Source organism: Copadichromis virginalis, linkage group LG10, assembly GCF_057382275.1.
Source record: "Copadichromis virginalis isolate Kocher_CV1m ecotype Utaka linkage group LG10, C_Virginalis_male_GT1.1, whole genome shotgun sequence".
NCBI lineage: Eukaryota > Metazoa > Chordata > Actinopteri > Cichliformes > Cichlidae > Copadichromis > Copadichromis virginalis.
Genome location: NC_140627.1, coordinates 22,409,338 through 22,428,643, shown reverse-complemented (window position 1 = coordinate 22,428,643; position 19,306 = coordinate 22,409,338). Strand labels below are relative to the sequence as shown.

The 19,306-nt window shown below is 38.3% G+C and overlaps 1 protein-coding gene across 2 annotated transcripts in view; it reads left to right on the top strand.

Moving 5' to 3' along the window:
* LOC146700471 (rho GTPase-activating protein 26-like) overlaps nt 1–19,306 on the top strand; it is an 85,408-nt gene that overhangs the window by 57,229 nt on the left and 8,873 nt on the right. For both annotated transcript variants that reach the window (XM_085470689.1, XM_085470688.1), the window contains exons 15-21: nt 616–690; nt 818–902; nt 2,515–2,573; nt 7,636–7,741; nt 9,349–9,508; nt 10,312–10,450; nt 11,030–11,213. In XM_085470689.1, coding sequence (XP_085326815.1) covers nt 616–690; nt 818–902; nt 2,515–2,573; nt 7,636–7,741; nt 9,349–9,508; nt 10,312–10,450; nt 11,030–11,213 — 808 coding nt within the window. The remainder of the gene's footprint in view (nt 1–615; nt 691–817; nt 903–2,514; nt 2,574–7,635; nt 7,742–9,348; nt 9,509–10,311; nt 10,451–11,029; nt 11,214–19,306) is intronic.

Below are 19,306 nucleotides of genomic sequence, written 5' to 3'. Positions count from 1 at the left end.
TAAAAAAATAAATGAATATTTTTTTATAATGCAGAACATTGGTTTGCATGAATTGAAATTCCTTTCAGGAGTTATGAGTGCGATTTAAACCTTCCTAATGTGTCTGGACATCGCTCCCTACAGATCTACAATATCAATACCTCTTTTTATCTGTTGCACTAAGAGCACCCATTTCTGGTCACTCTGTACCTTTTCATTGCTTTGTCAGGTGGTTTTGTATTTAGCTTATATATGAAGGTAACCTTGGATTTCTTAGCTGGGACAGGTTTGCAATGGGACAGATAAAGATTAAACACATTAAATTTATATGAGTTTCATGCTGATGCCAAAAAAGTGCATCAAAGCACAACAATGTGGTGCCTTTTTTTCTGTTCATGCCTTATTTGGCACGATTTTAAATTGGTGAGAGGAAGACACATCGTAGTACATTAATAACACTTTAACACATACAGAAGAGCATCTAAAGCATTTATCAAAGTAGAGGAACTAAAGTTTCGCTGGTAAAAATCCCCTTGCTGAAATCGCCACGTGCTTGCTTGAGGGAGAATTTTGTAGTATCATAAAGTCCTGATCTTATCATATCAGTTACAGATGATCTCTTGTCTCCTCCTTCAGGTATCGATGAACAGGGCTTATACAGAATCGCTGGCGTCAACTCCAAAATACAAAAACTACTGAGCTTGGCTATGGGTAAACACTGAAGCACATGAATAAAAAGCACATGTTTAAATTGTATCAAAACAGTAACTAAAATATCTTTTTAAAAAATTGATCTCTTTTGTTTCTTTCTTTTTCTCTTCATATTTTTGTCCATCAGATCCAAAGACGTGTGCTGACGTAGAGCTGGAAAGCCCAGAGTGGGAGATTAAAACAATAACTAGTGCTATCAAGCACTATCTCAGGTTTGTGCGAAAACTCTTACATAAATGCAAACTCACAGTGATTTCATTTGTTCTTCTACTAAGAATTAGTGGCAAAAAATAATTCTTCCAGTGTTCACCGAGCATGAGTGCATTTTAACCTCCGTGACCGTGATGAATGAATTAAATGTGCTTTTTGTGTCTTGGAATTATTCCTCTTATTCTAAATTATAGCACTTTTCTGCACTTATCACATAATAACTTGTTAAAAAGACCTCTGGCCTGAATATATTTTGCTTGATTTTGCTGTCATTTCTATCATTTGTGGTCTGTTTTTCTTTATTTTATATATGTTATTTACTCAGAGTTAATGCTGTGTCAAAACTGCCCGATATTCTGGTCATTATATTGCACGTTATAGTTAAATTACTTCCTCTGGTGCGGTGCAACAATAAGAGAAGGATTGTGATTGTGGGAAGCCAGAGATGAGCAGCTGAAATGGAAAGAAAATGTAAGGAAGGAATGAGAGTAGCAGAGGTGTTCATGCTGTGCTCAATCTGCTGTAGCTAAATGAATCTATGCTGTTCACAACACAAATCCACAGGCATACAAAGATTCGTATTCATTCGGTTGCCCGCAAGCACTTCGCCGGTACATAAACAGACAGATTTATAGAAACACCTGCTGTCAATTCTCTCGTACATACACCCATTTACACCATCAAGACCTCAAGTCAGGCCTCATTGAAGACCAGCAGGTGCCATTATTCACATCAGGCAGTAGGAGAAAGCTCATGTCAAGCTGGTGTGTAGAGAGAAAATATCAGAAGGTGAAGAAAATAGAAAAAGATAAATTGAAGAAAAAATGTCCCAACTAAACACCTAGGAATTATTTTGGTCTAAGCTACTAGATAGCAGTCTCCACTATCATAAAAAGAAGGAGTATCTTTTGTAAGAATAGTCTTTCCTTCCTCAAGTAGAGTTCCAGACTTCTAGAATGACTGCCAAGGCAGATTAGAGCTGTTCTGGCTGCACATGGTGGTCCAATACCATACTAAGACACTTCATCCTGGTGTTTCCTTTAATTTCTCTCCAACAACAACAACAACAACAATCTTTATTTATAGAGCACATTTAAAAGCCTTGGGCATACCAAAGTGCTTTACATAAAACAATAAAAGGTTCAAACATTGATAAAGGATAAATAAAAATAACGAGTTATGTTCATAGATAAAGGCTACCAATAAGAATGACTACAGCACATGGGTAATAGCAAGATAAAAGCTGTACCACCATAATAAAAGACACCAATAGAAAGATAGGAGGGAATTAATACAAGAGGTCAATAGGTCACAGCAACCAAACAAACAAACAAACAAACCAGCAATTAAAAGGTGGAGAAGGCAAGTTTAAAAAGATATGTTTAAAGCTGTGATTTAAAAGAATGAATAGAATCAGATGCCCGGATGCCAATCGGGAGATTGTTCCACAGCACAGGTGCAACAAGAGCAAACGATCGATCACCTCCAAACTGTAGTGAGATGAGTGCTCGTACAGAACTCTTCAGATTTATTGGTTTTTCCAGAGAAGCCAATCCTAAGCTCTTGTTCCATTTTCCTTGCTGATAATCTTCTCCTGACATCTTATGTTTCCAGAATGCTACCTGCACCTCTCATGACATACCAGTACCAGAGGAGCTTTATAAAAGCTGCCAGTGAGTAGTTTCCTTTTGCCTCCTGATATCTCGTTTTCTTCACAAAATGTCTGTTCAAGCTGTTTAAGTTGTTTAAAGCCAACCTTGATATTAAATAGTGCAGACTTCTCTTCAAGGCTACCTTGGATAAAAATCGACTAGACAATGCTTAAATAGCTTTTGTTTGTTTTTAAATTAAGCTAATCCTGTTGATTCATTTCAGTTTATAAATGGTTGATTGGAGTTGGTGAAATTTTGCATTATGTTGGTTCTGAGAATAAAAAGTCTTGCACAAACACAAAAACAAACAATGACACTGTGTTGGGGGAATGACCCAGATTCGGATCCTGCTCCATGCCAACTTTTCAACAGGCTAAAACTCACAGCTGTGCCAGTGTGAAAGCTGCCTCTAACCATGTAAAAGAGAAATGAAAATTCAGATTCAGAGAGTCAGATTTTACAGGAGACTCAAAAATCCAGGAAGTATTCCTCCTGGGTGTTAAACACTGATTATCTACATCAGGATTCCCTAGAAGGTGAGACCTGCAGCTTCTTATTTGAACTTGTTAAATTGCAGCGTGGCTGTTATCTCACAGTTAGAGAGTCTTACAAATAAGTGTTTTCTAACTAAATGTTGTGCACACGGTTTGTTGGCTTTGCTGCCGATGGTGCGTCTGCTGTGATGGGCTGATTGGAGCAGCAGCCACACTCCGCTGTCCATTGTGGCGCAATGCACATTGCAGAACACGTTGCAGAGCCGAGAATTATGAAACAGAGTTTCATAAATACTCTGAAACTCTGCTTTTAATGTCAGTACATTAACATGGTGCCTCCTTTCCTGTATGCAGATTTCCAGATGTGGTAAAAGAGGGCCATGTCCTGTAGACCACGCTTCCCAGGGAGGCAGAAAAAAAAATCTGTCTTGAAATTAGACCACTGTCTTTAGAATAGTTAAATAGCATAGCTGGGCAAATGGTTATTTGTATCGCTGGATATGATCAGCTGTGTTTAAAGAGGAAAATAGGCTAAACGTCCTAAATTTGGTTAGTTGAAATTCATAATTATTCTATTATCACATTGACAGCAGTAATAACAGTTCACCAGGCCTCAGAGTATCTAGAACTACTCTGGTTTCTGAATTACTATCATAGAGATGTTCTATTTCCACAAATCCTTTGCTGGTAGAATATTTAATATGCTCCCATATGTTTATAAGTAGTTCAAAGTTTATGGTTGCTGTTTATTTTCCCTTCTTCTTTAGTAGAATTAGGAGAGTGACAATATATTCACTGAAAAACTCTCTTTATTCTCTAAATAAGGTGTTTTATGGTGTTCCTGTCTTGTTAGACGGTTTTTAATTAAACAGTTTATATACATACATAGCGGGGAACTGGTAACTCTGTCTATCCGGTGCGGGTTATACAATATTATAAGAAGCCTGGAGAGCTTATCAGAAACGGACAGCCAATTAAAGGTTTACTGTTTTGAATTTCAGTGGATCACATAGCAGCTGCAAAATGCTCCTTTTTGGTAACTGCACCTGATGGGTGTGGTTTGAGTCAGGAAACATATTTTATTAAAAGAAAAAAACCCTCAGCTGCCTGGAAGATTGCCTGAACTCTCCAACAGCCATGGCAATCATTTCAGTGTATTAGATTCTTGTCATGAGGCTGCTAGGTTACAAAATAAACTTTTGCAAGCACCAACTGATTTAGAACATGAAATGGAGACTTTGCATGAACCCCTCCTTTGCTAAATCTGTTCATTTGGATTTCCTTGTTTTTCTGTTTAACCATAGTTTAGCTTGCTTGGGTCGATTAACCATGGTTATCCATGTAGCTGCTTCCTATTTTTTAATGAATATTCGACACAGACAAAGTAGATTAGTACAATTCTAGTGTTGGAGGATGCTTTAGTGATTTGTTTTCTTTGTTTGGCAGTAGCTAATCGTATAGGATGCCAAGCTGACATAGGAAGGAAGTCCAGGAAACGACTGTCTGTTTCTGGCCACGGTACCAAGACAGGCTCTGCAGTGAATCCAATGAAGATTGTTTTTTATGAGTGTATTAAGAGAAAGGAAAAGAGGATGGCAGATAAGTCTACCAAGATAGCTCGGTTGAAAACAAGGCGGACCACCCATGTGATAATGGATGCGATTATGGTTTTTTAGTAATCATTAAAAAATACTTGTGTTTGTGAAGTTGCTGTATAAGTTTACAGTTGTGTGCCTAACCTGACCTCTTTTCCGCGACACTCATTAGTTTGGTTGACGTCATAAATTTCTTTCAGAATGCATATGTGCAAGAAGGCGCCTCTGTCTGTGTGACTTAGCTTTCGAATTTTTTTCCAAGGTGGAATTCTGCCGAAGCAGCAGGGTGTTTTTTAAAGACAGCGTCCTCATTTGAACTCTCTCTTTTAGGTCCTCCCTTTTTTTCTCTCCTCTCTTTTACATGTATTCACCAACTCCGCCCACAAGATCTGATATTGCATCGTGCTCTTCCTCCTTCTCAAATTTCACGAGAGACAGAATAGAAAAGAAAGTATAAAGTGTATGAAGAAAATGCTCTGACTCTGTCCATCTTGTGTCTAATATTTATGTACATCACCAGAATTCCTTCCAATTGGGCTTTATTTCTCACTCCTACTAGGAGGAGTGATATTTTGTAAGGCATCTACAAAGATCTACCAAACGTTATTCACTTGCATTACTTAATGCAGTCCATAAGAAAGACCTGAGATGAGCCTCATCTCCGTGACACGTAAATCAAAGTCTTATTTTTTTAAGAAGCCAATTTAACAAGTACTGTTTCTTCCTGTTTAGCAAGTACTAATTGACATTAATCTTCTAAAGCACGATTATGCATGATAGACGGAGTTGTTTGCCGCCTTTTCTACAAAAGTGTCAGATAATCTTAAAGCTGAATAGGCAAATTTCTGGAAAATAATAGGTCAGGAAATAGCCTGATATGTAGATTATAAACACATTATACTATGTTTGCAATATTTTTCTTCTATCCCTACATTTTCTATGATTTAATCCTTATTTTGGTACATTATGCATGCCAGGAATACATTAAACTTTAATTAAACATTAAAGTTGCGGGCCATGGAAGATGGTTTAAAAATCATCCTTCAGTTGTGACATCAGCAAACCACTTCATCAGTCACAGATGTACCAGATTTTTCTTAATTTATTTTTTTAATCACTATATCTAGTGAGATATTTCTCTATATTTAATCACTTACTCCTGTGTGAGTTCAGACATATTGGCCTGTTCACTCATTTTAAATGACTGACTCATCTGGCATCCTGGCTGAACAGCATTGTGTCCAGTGAACACCATAGCAGGATTAATGATTAGCCAGTCACCACCAGCATGGGCAAGACACACAGGCTGTTTATAAAGACATTCTGCAGACTAAACTGTTACATTGCTGCTAGCGGTGCATACACACTAGTAACTAGAGCAGTGTGTCTTTGTGGATATTTAGGGCAGATGAAGAGGTAAAACAGAAGAAAAGCTGGTAGTAGCAATATTTCTAAATCCCCAGTCTTGCTTCCAGTTTTAATGCTAGAGCTTAAAGTCTTTTCAAAATGTCAGTTAAATGTTTGAAACAACCGAATGACAATTGAAAACAAATGTTTGTGCCATTTGACATATTAACAATGGATTTGTTTTGGCTGCTGTACATAATCATCTTGATCCGTCGATGTAAGTAACTGCTTCCCTACGGTCTTAAAAGCACCCAAAACTCAACTTGCATCACATTAGCAGCTTCCTCAATAATGAGAAAACAGGTTATTGGTGAATCAAGTGTAATTTCCTTGTTTATCTCTCTCCTGGGATGCGGTTGATGTTGGCTGGATTCCTACTCTTATTAAATTCAGAAAGCGTTTGATGGTGTCCTAAATCTACTCCGAATAAAATTAAAGGTCTTCAGTACTGTAAAACCGAATGTGTATTCGTACTGTGCTGTGACTACACATGTCTGGGCTGAGGTTTAAAGAAAAACAAAGTTTTGTTTTTTTGTCCTTTTGTGCATGTGTGTAAAGCCGTGGGCACCATAATAAGGAATGCTGATTTTTATTTTTTATTTTTTTTGTATATATGTGTGTCTGCTGGAGCCCAGCCCAGTTATGTAAGAAAATAATAAAAATTATGGTTGCCTGTGTATAAGATGCTCTGTCAGTTGTGGGAGCGTTGCCTGGCACTGACAGCTGGGGCCTGAAGGTTGATATAGTGTGAGTCTGCTGTCATCTCTTTGACTAGCCCCGCAGGCTTGAGTTATTATAGTTATTCATCAGCAACAGGCTGTTCTGCCCTGCTTGCCATGGAGCTTTTCCACTTTGTAACAGTATTAAACACACAGTGCCAATAAATACCCACATGCATCCTCAGCTCTGTCTCTGCATCTTGTGGAGATAAACGTTTTAATATGCGCTTCATAACTAGTTTGGTAATGGTACACAGAAACCCTGATTCCCTCTGAATATTTATCACCTACCTAACCTTGTTTATGACACTCAAGCCCATTGCATCAGTTGGTTTCCTAAATCAGCTGGACTATTTTTTTTTTCTCACAAAAATGGCACAAACATGAGTTTATGGTGCGTTTTCATAGAACTGCAGGTTGATACTCATAGTGATTATATCACTCATAGTGATTATATAGAATGCCAAGATGGCATATGTGGGTCTGATTTTTAATTATTGTTGGAAAACAATGTGTTTACCAAAGAATATAAGCAGCTGCAGACTGTGTTAGGATGATAGTTGGTTGTAGCGACAGGAAAAAGGATGTGAAATATCTGTGTGACATCTAAGAACTCCAGCGAGTCTGGATGTTATTCAGACTTTTATTTTATTGAAATCTTGGGTATACTTGTTTAATTTCTGTGGCGTGTATTGGAATGACTGCTTTTTAGTGTCTACAACAAAAATAAAAAAGGCATCACGACTGCCTTGCATGGTTGCAAAATTACCTGTTTGATGGCTTTGTATGTGCTTGTTTGTGTCAATAAAGATATAATAATCAGCGACACACTTGAATCTCTCAAGTCTTAATATGTGTCTCTATCCAGAGATGGACAATCCAGAGGCTAGAGTAACAGAGGTCCACGCGCTAGTGCACCGGCTACCAGAGAAGAACAGACAGATGCTGGAGCTGCTGGTGAAGCACCTGGCCAAGTAAGTGGAAAAATTGCATACATGGGACAAGAGGTGTAACTGCATTATACGCTGTTCATTTCTAAAGCAGTTTAACACTGTGTAGTGTTATTAGCATTAGCGACTCCATTTAAATTGCTATAATGCTTCTTTGCTTAATTGCTGTCCAAAAGAATTAATGCTCAGCGTAATCTGTTGACCACATGCGCTAATGCTGTGTGTACTGAAAATAGAAACCCATCCGCTAACCACTAGGCGAAATCTATTTCTGGACTTGGGCCTTTAAAAAGAAAGACGAGCTAGTGGCCGGATGCAGGTATTTCTGTCAGTACCAAGAAGAGTTAATCAGACCTTATTCTCAGTGTCTAGTTTACAATTGGATTAAAAGTGGTTAAAAGGTTAAGAAATTGCACATATATTTTTTTATGTAATGTAATTTTAAACTTTACTTGTTTCTGATGCCAATCCCGACTTTCCCAGCAAGATTAGCGCTCGACTTTAAGTTCACCCACCTAGTAAAACCCCTTGTCACAATTTAGACTTTTGCTTCAATGCTTTAGATGCTGCTGTACTGTACACATGCAGTGGTGCTTTGTATTGTACAGGTGAGAGAAATTGTGAATAAAACCCATTGTCTTTCTGCAGGTCACATTCTGCAAGTTGCTGTAACACATAAGCAGAGATAGCATGATACCGCTAGCTTAAGTCTACTTATTTCTCCAAAGCACCCAACTTGCTTTGTGTTTTCAGTGTAAACCCGCATCTAAGCCCCCATGGCTTTATCTGGCTTTTCTTCAACAGCAACAGCATGATACAATCTGTGGTAATGAGGACATAAGCCGCATTTAAACCACATGTAGGTGAACGCATTTGCAGAGAGTTCCGAGGACACGTTACCTGGGTTTAGTGGATTACAGCTGCCAATAGCTATTATCATCACAGGCTTATAGGTAGAGGCTGGATCACACTGTAGCTCAGCTCTCTGTGTCATTTTGTTCATGTATGATTTAAGATTTATTGCATTGTTCAGTGTATACAATGAGGTTTGTAATGGTTGAGATTTAATGAGAGCGTAAGTGTAAGCCAAATGTATTATTATGTCACAATCAGGTTTAACATATTCTCCCTCATTATGATTTTCCTGCTTTAATGCCATTTTTTTGGACTGCTTAGGCAATGTGCTGATCTATCTTGACTGAGCTCTTACATTTTATATGAGTTTCTTATTTTTTTTAATTTTTTTGTAACCTGTGTTGTTTGGCAGCTTTTGAAATCAGGATTGTGCTCTGAATGCAGTGAAAACACATTTGCTTTTCCTGTAAGCTCTATAAAGTCTCTGCAGGCTCCTCCTGTTCATTTGTTTCTTTTGTCTGTTTGTTTATTCATATATGTTAGTGTTACTTCTGTTATTATACACAGGAGAAAAAAAATAGGAGTTGCTTCTCCTGAAAATGGGTAAAATAAGTGAGGCTGTATATTTAGGTAATAATTATGTGAGTGATGCGTCATGTGAGACTTTGTTAATGTAAGAAAAAAACTGTCAGGAACTGTAGCTTCAAATCGTGTCAAGTTCCACGTTTCTAATTTGGATTTACTGTGTCGCCCTTTTCTTTGTGTAACCTTAATAGTGTGGCCAGTCACCATCAACAAAACCTCATGACCATTGCCAATCTGGGTGTAGTCTTTGGACCAACTCTGCTCCGCCCACAGGAGGAGACTGTTGCAGCCATCATGGACATTAAATTCCAGAACATTGTTGTGGAGATCCTCATAGAGCACCATGAGAGGGTAAGATGATGCATAACCTTAATGAGTAGCATAACTGCAGAGAGATTAAATGCACCCGTTACACAGACATTGTGTATTTATACAGACACATAGACAAACACACACAGCTCAAGTTGGCACTCCTCAGTCTTTTGACTTTCCCAGACTACTGCTGTATCTACTGGAATGTGTGAAAATATAGTAAAAGAAAGCAAAAATCTTTAACACGCTTGTCTCACCATAATGAAGAAGCATGTACAGTGTCACAGGCGATTAACACAGCCTGCAATAACAAACTAAAAAGCATATTTGAAAACTAATAGACTTATGTAATCGGTTCGAGGAAGGCGGAGGTAAAAAAAAAAAATTACTGCCTGTGTTTATTTTTATCACGTCATGGGGATTTTACTTTCCTGACTGTACTTAAAGTGGAAGGAAATTTCAGTAATGCCATGATCACTGCCACAAATCTCAGACTAGACCCAGCAATGTCCCCTGTTGTTAAATCTCTACATGTGTAATTACTCTCATTTAAAAGACGTTTCACACGCAGCTGCAAGCAGCTTTGTTGCAGTGTTCTGTAATTGCAATGGTTGAAGCTCTGCTGCAAAATAAAAAAAAATCCAGGAACTAATATTCAGTGTAATGCTTCTGCTCACAAATGAATTAATGTCTGTCCTCAACGTAATGGGCAAGGGCGGTGAATTATTGTTTGCTTTTATATCACTGGAATCAAATTTAAATTTGCCAAAGCACTATTTACATATTTATGCACTGTGCTGTTTCTTAGTTTGTATTTAATTCTGATTGTCTTGTTTGTGCAGATATTCAGAGACATGCCGAATTCTTCTTTGTCCAACACGCAGCTGAAAACGCCCAGGAGGAGGAGCACAGACAGCAAAACTCCTTCCTGCAGCGAAAGGCCACTCACGCTTTTCCACACCCCGACACATTCCCACAAGGGTAAGCTGAAGGACATGACCTCATGCAAATGATTTATTTATTTATTTTAGGATTTCTTTATTTAATTTTTGGTTTTTTTAAAAGCATCTGTTTGTTTGCATTAAAACATAGACAACACAGGTATACCAAACAAACCGAACAACAAACAGAACAATTCCTAATCCTAATTCCTTCAGCCACCTATTAAAGCTACTCTTGAATAAAGCACCCAAAATAATGCTGTAAGGGGGGGCTCCCTATTAAAAGCCTTGGTGAAAAACAAAAAAAGTGACCCCTAAAGGTCAGTAATCTGTTACATTAAATAAGAATGCAAGGTTTTTACCTCTCAGCTGTAAAAGGCTGTTGGAGTATTTTCGTCACACCGCCAGGTGAGCGGAAGAACGGGTGGCTTTGACACCAGAGTTTGTGAATATGATAACCCAGGAACGATTCAACGTAGGATTTTCAAACTAATACCATAAGTGCATCTACTAAAAATCTCAGATGAGAGTGGTTGCCAGTTTTTCTAAATAGTTCAAACCATTTTTATGAAATGAGAAAGCCCCAAGGAATACATCACTCACACATTTACTCTTACAGGTGAGAAAAGGAACAGTGTTGGCAACGCCACAGCTGCTGACCTGCAACACTCGGTGTCCTCGTCTGCTAACTGTAACAGCAGCAGCAGCAGTAGCAGCAGCAGCAGCCAAGGTCGAACCCCGAGACACAGCCTGACAAGCAATGATGGCGAGCAGGACAGCCGGCAGAACCGGCCCACATCACTGTGAGTAGGACAGCATTACGAAATAAGGTTAACCCAAGTAGTTTCTAACAGATGCACCAGCATAAATATGTGCACTCGATTTAAACATTAAAATGGCACAGTGGTGTGGTGGTTTGCACTGTCACCTCACAGCAAGAGTGTCCTTGATTCGAATGCACTGGAGAGCTGGGACGTTTCTGTGTGGAGTGTGCATCTTTCATAAGGGACTCTGGCTCAATCCCACAGTCCAAAAGCATGCTTCTCAGGCTAACTGATGATTCTAAATCGGCAGTAGATGTGAGCGACCTGGGTGTACGCAGCCTCTCGCCCTGTGACAGCTGTGATGGACTTGTTTTGTTCACTGAAAGCATCTATGAGTTGGTGATTTACATAAAATTAACAAGAATTTTAAGAAGAAAATTAAGGTAGTAAAGATAACTTAGCAGTCTAATGGTTTTTTAAAGGGTATTTTGAACATATTAATATATGAGGTACAGCAGATAAAGCTCTGTGCACAAATATGAAAACATTTAACTTCAAATATACATACAAACTAAAAAATATATACACTATGTGAACTGTTTTCAATCACACTGATGAAACACTGTGCTACATATTTGTATATCAGTATACATCTCCATGTATGGTTGACAGGAGCTTAGTGAAGTATACTTTTGACTGGCTGGTTAAATCCCAAAGGATTCTGGTGAAGTTCTGCAGCTGTCTGCTTCTCCTGAATGAATAAAATTTAAAAATAGCTGCTGCATAATCTAGCCAAGCAGGTTTTGATACAATGAAAAAGCATAAATGGTACTTGATATTTGTCATGCTGTGCAAAAGCTGAGTTTTTTTCTTTCTTTCATGATCTGTTGCAAAGCAGCATGACAAAAGTGGCAAACGTACATCCAGTCATAAACCCCTTTCTTCACTGACGAGAGGGTGACATGCAGCAGATGACATGTCCCACGTGGAGTCGATGCACCTTAAATCCAACTTCTAAAAGATTGTGACTTTGGTTTTTTTCAGTGCACTTTTAGTTTAAAACTCAATGTATGGCATTAAAAAGTTGGTATGGTAATAAGTGTCTCAGATTTACCTCTCACAGGTATCTTGTCTGATTGTCAGTTTAAGAACTGAAACCAGCTGAGATAAAAATATTATCACAGGGCTGACTGAACCTGTCTCCTGCTGAAAATAACCATGTTTTTATGTAAACGTTAAATCTGGAACTCACAGAGACAAAGGTTGGCCAGGCATATGGTCTGACACACAAATGTACAGGAACACAAACAATATCTTCTGTCTGTCATCCTGATATTATTTTATGGTGTTTGTTGTTAACATACACCTAGTTATAAAGACTGCAGGCCCAGTCTGTCACCAATAATTGTTTCTCCTTCTCTTCCACTGATACTGCCACTCATTCTCCTTTATTATCTCCCACGGCTTGGAATTCATTTTTTAATTTTCTCAACAGCATGCTACTGTTCCACCCAGCCTTTGTTTATCAACTTTGTTATTTGTGTGAGTTCTGTGTCAATTTTGCATCTTCAATCTGAACTTTGATTAATGTTAGAAATGAACGGCGATCAGTACTGTAAGGTTTCCTTCATCAAACAACAAAAATACTTTTGGCTGCTGATTACTTGAGTATGGCTGTGGACTGTAACAGAACAGAAACATACCTCCTGCCCTTGTTGATGATGTTGTTCCTGGGATTCACTGGAGCCACTTGCCTAGCTTGGGAGTCACTGTACCTAGTGCTTCTATTACCACTGGGACCACTTGTTAAGTCAAATTGTTGAATGTTGTCATTGTGTTTCTTAAATTTGTAAAGTCTCAGTTCAAGCAGTAGGATCAAAGAGATTCCTTTGATCCTGACCACCTCTCCAGCCACTCTGTGCTGGGGGAGGTTTTATTGTAGATACATCTTATCTGAAAGATCTGTTTCTTTTGTTGTAAGCTTCCTGCTTTTATGACCCTTTTGGTGAGCAGGAGGTCACACAAACGCACCCCCATGACACACACACACACACACACACACACACACACACACACACACATAGTGCCTTGTCTTAGAACCATTGGGGGGGTTTACGGTGGGAGGTGCTTGTGCTGTGATGTGTATTGTAACTGTCATGTCAATAAAAAGGCTACGAGGGGAGCTGCTCTTTGAAGGATTTGGGCTAGAGACAGGTGAGGAGCATTGCTCCACTGCCTGGTTCTGACCAAAGCTCTCCCTCGTTAGCGAGTAAAAGACCGGTTGAAGATGTTCTGTCTTGTTTTCGTTCTTCATGAGGAATAAGTCTCTAAACTAGCGGGGCCTGTGGAAACATAGACTCAACACCACTGTTACCTTCACCCTCCACATCTTCTCTGACCCCTTGGTACTTCTGCAGCTTCCTTCTTCTTGATGTTGCTGTCATTCAGAACTGTTACATCTATCACTACGGCCGTCTTCCTCTGTTTGTCTACCACCACTATGTCTGGTTGGATAGCCATCACCGTTTTGTCTCTCTTTATCTGGACGTCCCACAGGATCGTACCTCGGTCATTTTTCACCACCCTTGGGGGCGTCTTCCATTTTGACCTCAGGACTTCCAGGCCATACTCGCCACAGATGTTTCTGTACACTATGCCGGCCACTTGGTTATGGAGTTCCATGTATGCCCTGCCAGCTAACATCTTACACCCTGCTGTTATGTGCTGGATTGTCTCAGGGCCATCTTTACACAGCCTGCACCTGAGGTCTTGCCTGATGTGATAGACCCCAGCCCAGCGCTTATTCCTGTGCTGCCATGATTACTGCCTCTGTGCTGTCTTTCAGTCCAGCTTTGTCCAGCCACTGGTAGGACTTCTGGAGGTCAGCCACTTCCTCGGTCTGCTGGTGGTACAGATAGGGGTCTATCCTTCCATGATGGATCCTCCTTATCCTCTTCTTTCTTGGGTTTCTGCTGCCTGAGGTATTCACTGAGTATGCGGTCGGTTGGAGCCATCCTTATGATGTATTTGAAGTATTTTCCTGTTTCTTATGGTATGCTTATATTTGGCTTAAATGCTATCTTTACTAATCACAATAGATCAATCAGTAAAAAAACAAAATAAATTAAAAATAATCATCTTTATATCTTTAATACTAATATTACTGAAAGCATTTTTTTTTTCAAACGAAAGCCAATGGCTGTATATAGACAGTATACTCTATATTGTGTGTACAACATAAAACAAAAGATGTATGCCCGTATGCTGTAGTGATACAATTGAAATTTAATGGGCTCCACGCAACTGCTGCTCTGCTTGATGGAGAGAAAGCTAACGGATAAAAAAATGTTTATGCATACAAAAAGTCACAACTTACATTTTTCATCGTTTAATAATTTGAGTGATTTGTGCACACAATTCATAGAAAACACATACTTTATATTCCAGGTGTAATAATAAATGTATTTGGGATTTTTTTTTTTTTTTTAAACTGAGCCCAGGGTCCACATTAGGATGTCTAGAGAAGTGTTATTCGTGATATGTGAAATGAGGGGAGAAATAAGAATGCACAGCAGGAACAGGTGCTTTAAGAGATGCTCTGAAGAATACAGAGAACAGCCGACAGAGAAAAGGGCTTTTTTGGAAACTCTTTGCTTTATGAGTCACAAGGAAGAAGCATTTAATGACTGTAGTGAACAACCTGTGAGCTATGATAGAGCACCTAATGGTGTATGCAATTATATGTTCAAAGCCTGCTATCCTTATGTTTTTTCCTTTTATCCCCTTATACTTGTGCTTGGGCAGAACCGTATGTTTGATGTAATTGTTTTTTATACTTTATGTCCCTTTCTGTTTGCACTGTATGTCTCCAAGCATGTTAAAGGTAAATTCGAACTTGCTTAATTTACTTTGCTTTATTTACTTCTGCTTTTTGGTGTATATGCCAAAGGTTACTGCAGGGTCCTTGGTTTGAGGTTTGGGTGTCACTTGCTGTCTCCCTGCTTTCATGCCTGCCCATCCTCTGAAAATAAGGCCTTTAAAATTCCTACAATCGAGAAAGAAAAGAAAAAAATGACCAGCATGGAATCAAAACTCTACCAGCTCAGTGTGAACAGACACACATTAGAGGATTTTCGATTTAGCTGTTGAGGGATTTTCAGCCAGAGTGAATACACTACACCTTGGGGAAAAGAGTCTTTCCTAAGCTGCTGGACTGGACTAGCAAAGATAGATATGTGTAACTGACTCTGATCCCAGCTCGGATCATCATTTCATATTCTCCCAGAGCCACATCACAAATTGGCAGGAAAAACCAGCCTCAGCGACCTCATCATATGCGCAGAGCTACAGAGCAACCGGTTGACATCGTTAGCTCTGTCTGTTCTCCTATTCCCTACTACTATTTGTCAGGTGCTTTTTACAAACCTGCAAACCTTTGACTATGTCTAGAGGCAAACCTAAAAGAGATGTCAGTCTGCAATGCACTGGGGTCTGAGTTGGGTCAAATCTACGAGGTCGACGGTGGCCTGGACCTGATGTTCTAAGGTGAAAATGTAAATGCCAAAAACCTCCTGCTCTGCTCTGCTCTTGTCTCTTTGTGAAAGTCAGTGAATTGTTTTGTATTTATCGTGCTGTTTTTTTATTTTTAATGAAAAGAAAGCAAAGCAAGAAAATAATTGTTTAGTGGAGATTGATTAGTATAGAGAGAGTGACTGAAAAAAACACTCTCACGTGCCATCAATGAGAGGAAGAAGAAAAACATCCATTAAGGATTTGTAGACAGGCTGTCATCAAGATACTCCCTCCTAACAGCATAACACCCTTTTACACACATGCATTACCAGATTACATGTGTCTGCTTTGGCTGCTTTTATTGATAAACAGCTTGTTTATATAAATATTTTTTCTCCTTCCTGCTCTCAGGATATTACAGATATTACACTGATTACTTCAGAGCTCTAATAAGGGATAAATTCATGCCACCATCAGTAAAAATGGACATGTAGTATAAGTAAAAACCAGCCTCTCACTACTTTAACCTTGCGTACAGGTAATGCTGGGCTCTGTGACAAAAGAAGTAAGTAAAATTTATGATTCTCATTACTAAAATGTTCTCAGAGCTTTTTGCACCCTTGTGTTTTGAGTCCAGACTCAACATTTGCAGGCAATTCTGGGGTCAATCTGATTTATTTCTTAAACTATAAATTCTTGTTTAAGGCTGTAAACTGTATTTGTCGCTCTCACATCTGCAGAGGCAAACACTACATGGTGGTGTTGTGACTCAGCAGCATGAAGTCCACTTTAAAAACAAAAGAAAAAAAATCAGGCAGCTGATTCCATGAGTACAGGTCATATTCGTTGCAAAATAAACACGAGATTCACCATGAAATATTCAGATTATTTATAATTGCATTGTTAATTCTCAAAATGTATTCTTGCATAGTTTTACTGACATAGAAGTTGGTCCCCTCTTGCCGTGTCTATCACAGTGATCTGTGATTAGTGACAGTTAAAGGGTGCTGTCCACACTGATTGATTTTTTTTTTTTTTAATGTTGATTGATCTCTGAGTGGAGAATAAAGTAGAAAAGGATGGATCAGTTACTGTGACTCTGCTGATCCTGATAAAGCCACGGTGATAATATCAAAGTGCCTTTTTGAGCTTATTTAAACCAAATGATCTCACTTCCTGTCCTGTTACTAGTTTATTTACCAGAGTTCAGAGTTAACATCAAGTTGAAGTAGTTTGACTTTCTAATAATTTATTTTCTAAAGTAAATTTAGAAGTTAGAAGTTGCAAGATTGATCTTCCAACTCGTACTTCTCTCACTCTGGAGTTGCCAAATACTGATGGTGTAAGAAGAGCTCCAAAATAATTATGGAGGGGGTGAAACTGTTTCTAGATGTTTCTAAGGTCAACAAAGATATATGTATCACTTATCATCTTTGTTTATGTGTGTTTGTCTTGTTCTGTGTGCACTGAGTTACTGATCTAAAAGCTATTTTACTGATGCTTTTATTGTAGTGTCCCAAAAACATCCATCCATCCTCAGCTCATTCAGTTTCCCTGGACAGGTTGCCAGTCTGTCACAGGGTCCCTGAAACAAAACATCACAAAACTAACTTTTAAATATAGCTACGTCACCATAGCAACCATATGTTACATCATCAAAAAAAGGGAAAGGCTGTTATAATATAGAATAGAGCCGACTATGAATCTGTTGACGCTGTGCAGAGAGGGAGATAAGAGGAAAAGATAATAATCCTCTGACTCACCAATGTGATGTTATATAAAATGAATGAGGGGATTGATCTGACACTGGAAGAAAAAGAGTACAGTCTGCTTTTGCTAGGCAGGTGCAGATTGTTAAAATAAAATAATAAAGAAGCCATATCTTTACAGTAGCCCATTTATTAGAGTTTCTCTCTTTTTACCATTTTTAGTGGAAGGATATATAGAATTTTTCACCTCACTGTTCATTCAAATTACTTCTTCTGTTTGGTATGGTAAAAAAAAATCTTCACAGAATTTAAAATTAAAATTATTTCACAAATAGAAAATTCTACTCAGATTTCCTGTACTTTCTGGCTACCTTTTGAATCCACTATAACATATCAAATGCTACTATTTTGGCACTGTTGGCTATAATATGTCCTTTTAACTCCATTCTTCTAATAAATTGTCACTGATTATGGGGGCAAATTGAGTATTTTAAAGGCCAGTTAAATGTGTTCACTTGTTGGATTCCTGGTGATTGAAGCAATCAGAAGTAGCTCAAGAATCAGTTTGAAATCTTTTTAATTAAACAATTGAGGCAAATTGCTTGTGCTATTAAGAATAAGTATAAGAATAAGAAGACCTGCAAATAAGACTCCCAGGAAAAATTCAGTTTAGAAATAGGTGTATAAATATACGACTTTTTTTTTAGTATTTAGCTTTTATGAGTAATACAAGTAAGAAGAAGCAAAGGCTTCCAAAAGAAAGCCCAAAATAAACGTCGACGTAGGGGATGATGCACAGCAGCATGGCTGTGTTTTCAGTGCTGTGAATGCACAACAGTGGGTGTTCTGGTTCTTTGTGACTCTGCTGGCTTAATTTACATGCCAGTTTTCTGTGATGCATTTACGTTTTGATCTCTGAAACAATCTGGTGTTGCCTTTTATGTAATCTTTGTGTGTTAAAAGTGACAGTTCATCTGCATCCTGCATCATTGGATTAGAAAGACTGAATGAAAAATCTTTTGGGGAAGTCCAGTGTTGGTCAAGTTACTTTATTATTATTATTTCTCTAAGAAAGTTATCCCATTACTTTTCTGAGGTAAATAGTTACTTTATTACTTAGTGACTTTTTAAAAACATAACATAAACTTATTACACTGTTCCTCTGTCTCTCTTGCTGCATTGAGCATGTTTATGACAAAAGAATTTCCCTCGGGATAAATAAAAAAACAAAGTTCTAAAAAACAAAAAAAAGTTCTTCTTCTTATTATTATTAAATACACGACATGAATGTGTTATAAATCAATAGACCTTTCAGCCCAATTCTATTTTTTTCTGCATTATCCATCATATAAAATTGAATCAAATGAGAAAGTCTCTTTTTAAAGCTTGTTTTAGTTTGAATCTTTTAACTTTATGCACTTCGCATCAGGCAAAAATTAAATTATACGCAACAGTCTTTGACTTGAAGGAATTTGTTTAACATTTTAACCTATTCTCTGCATATTTCAGCATATGAACTAAAACAATGTTTTGTGTTTACACTCAAATAGATGCAAGTACTTGCAAAGATTCAGCGGCACTAAGTACAGTCGTTCTTAAATCTATTTTTACCTGTTTAGCAGGAGTGGGGCATGTGGAGGTTTGCCTAGTGCCACAGCAGTCATGTCAGTGGGGGGATCCGGGGGTTTCTCTGTGAATTTCACATTCCCATGGCAGCGTTCTAGGTGCTTGCTCAGATTTGAAGTTAAATTTTTCGCTGTAGAAAAAGTTTTTTCCCCCACGCAGAGTGTACAGCAGACGCGAATGTTTTTGTCACTTTTTTACAGAATCGAACTCAAAGTAAAGTCAGTACTTCGAGCTTTAAACGCTGCATGGTCGTACTCTCCTTCACAATCCATATTATTCATTGTT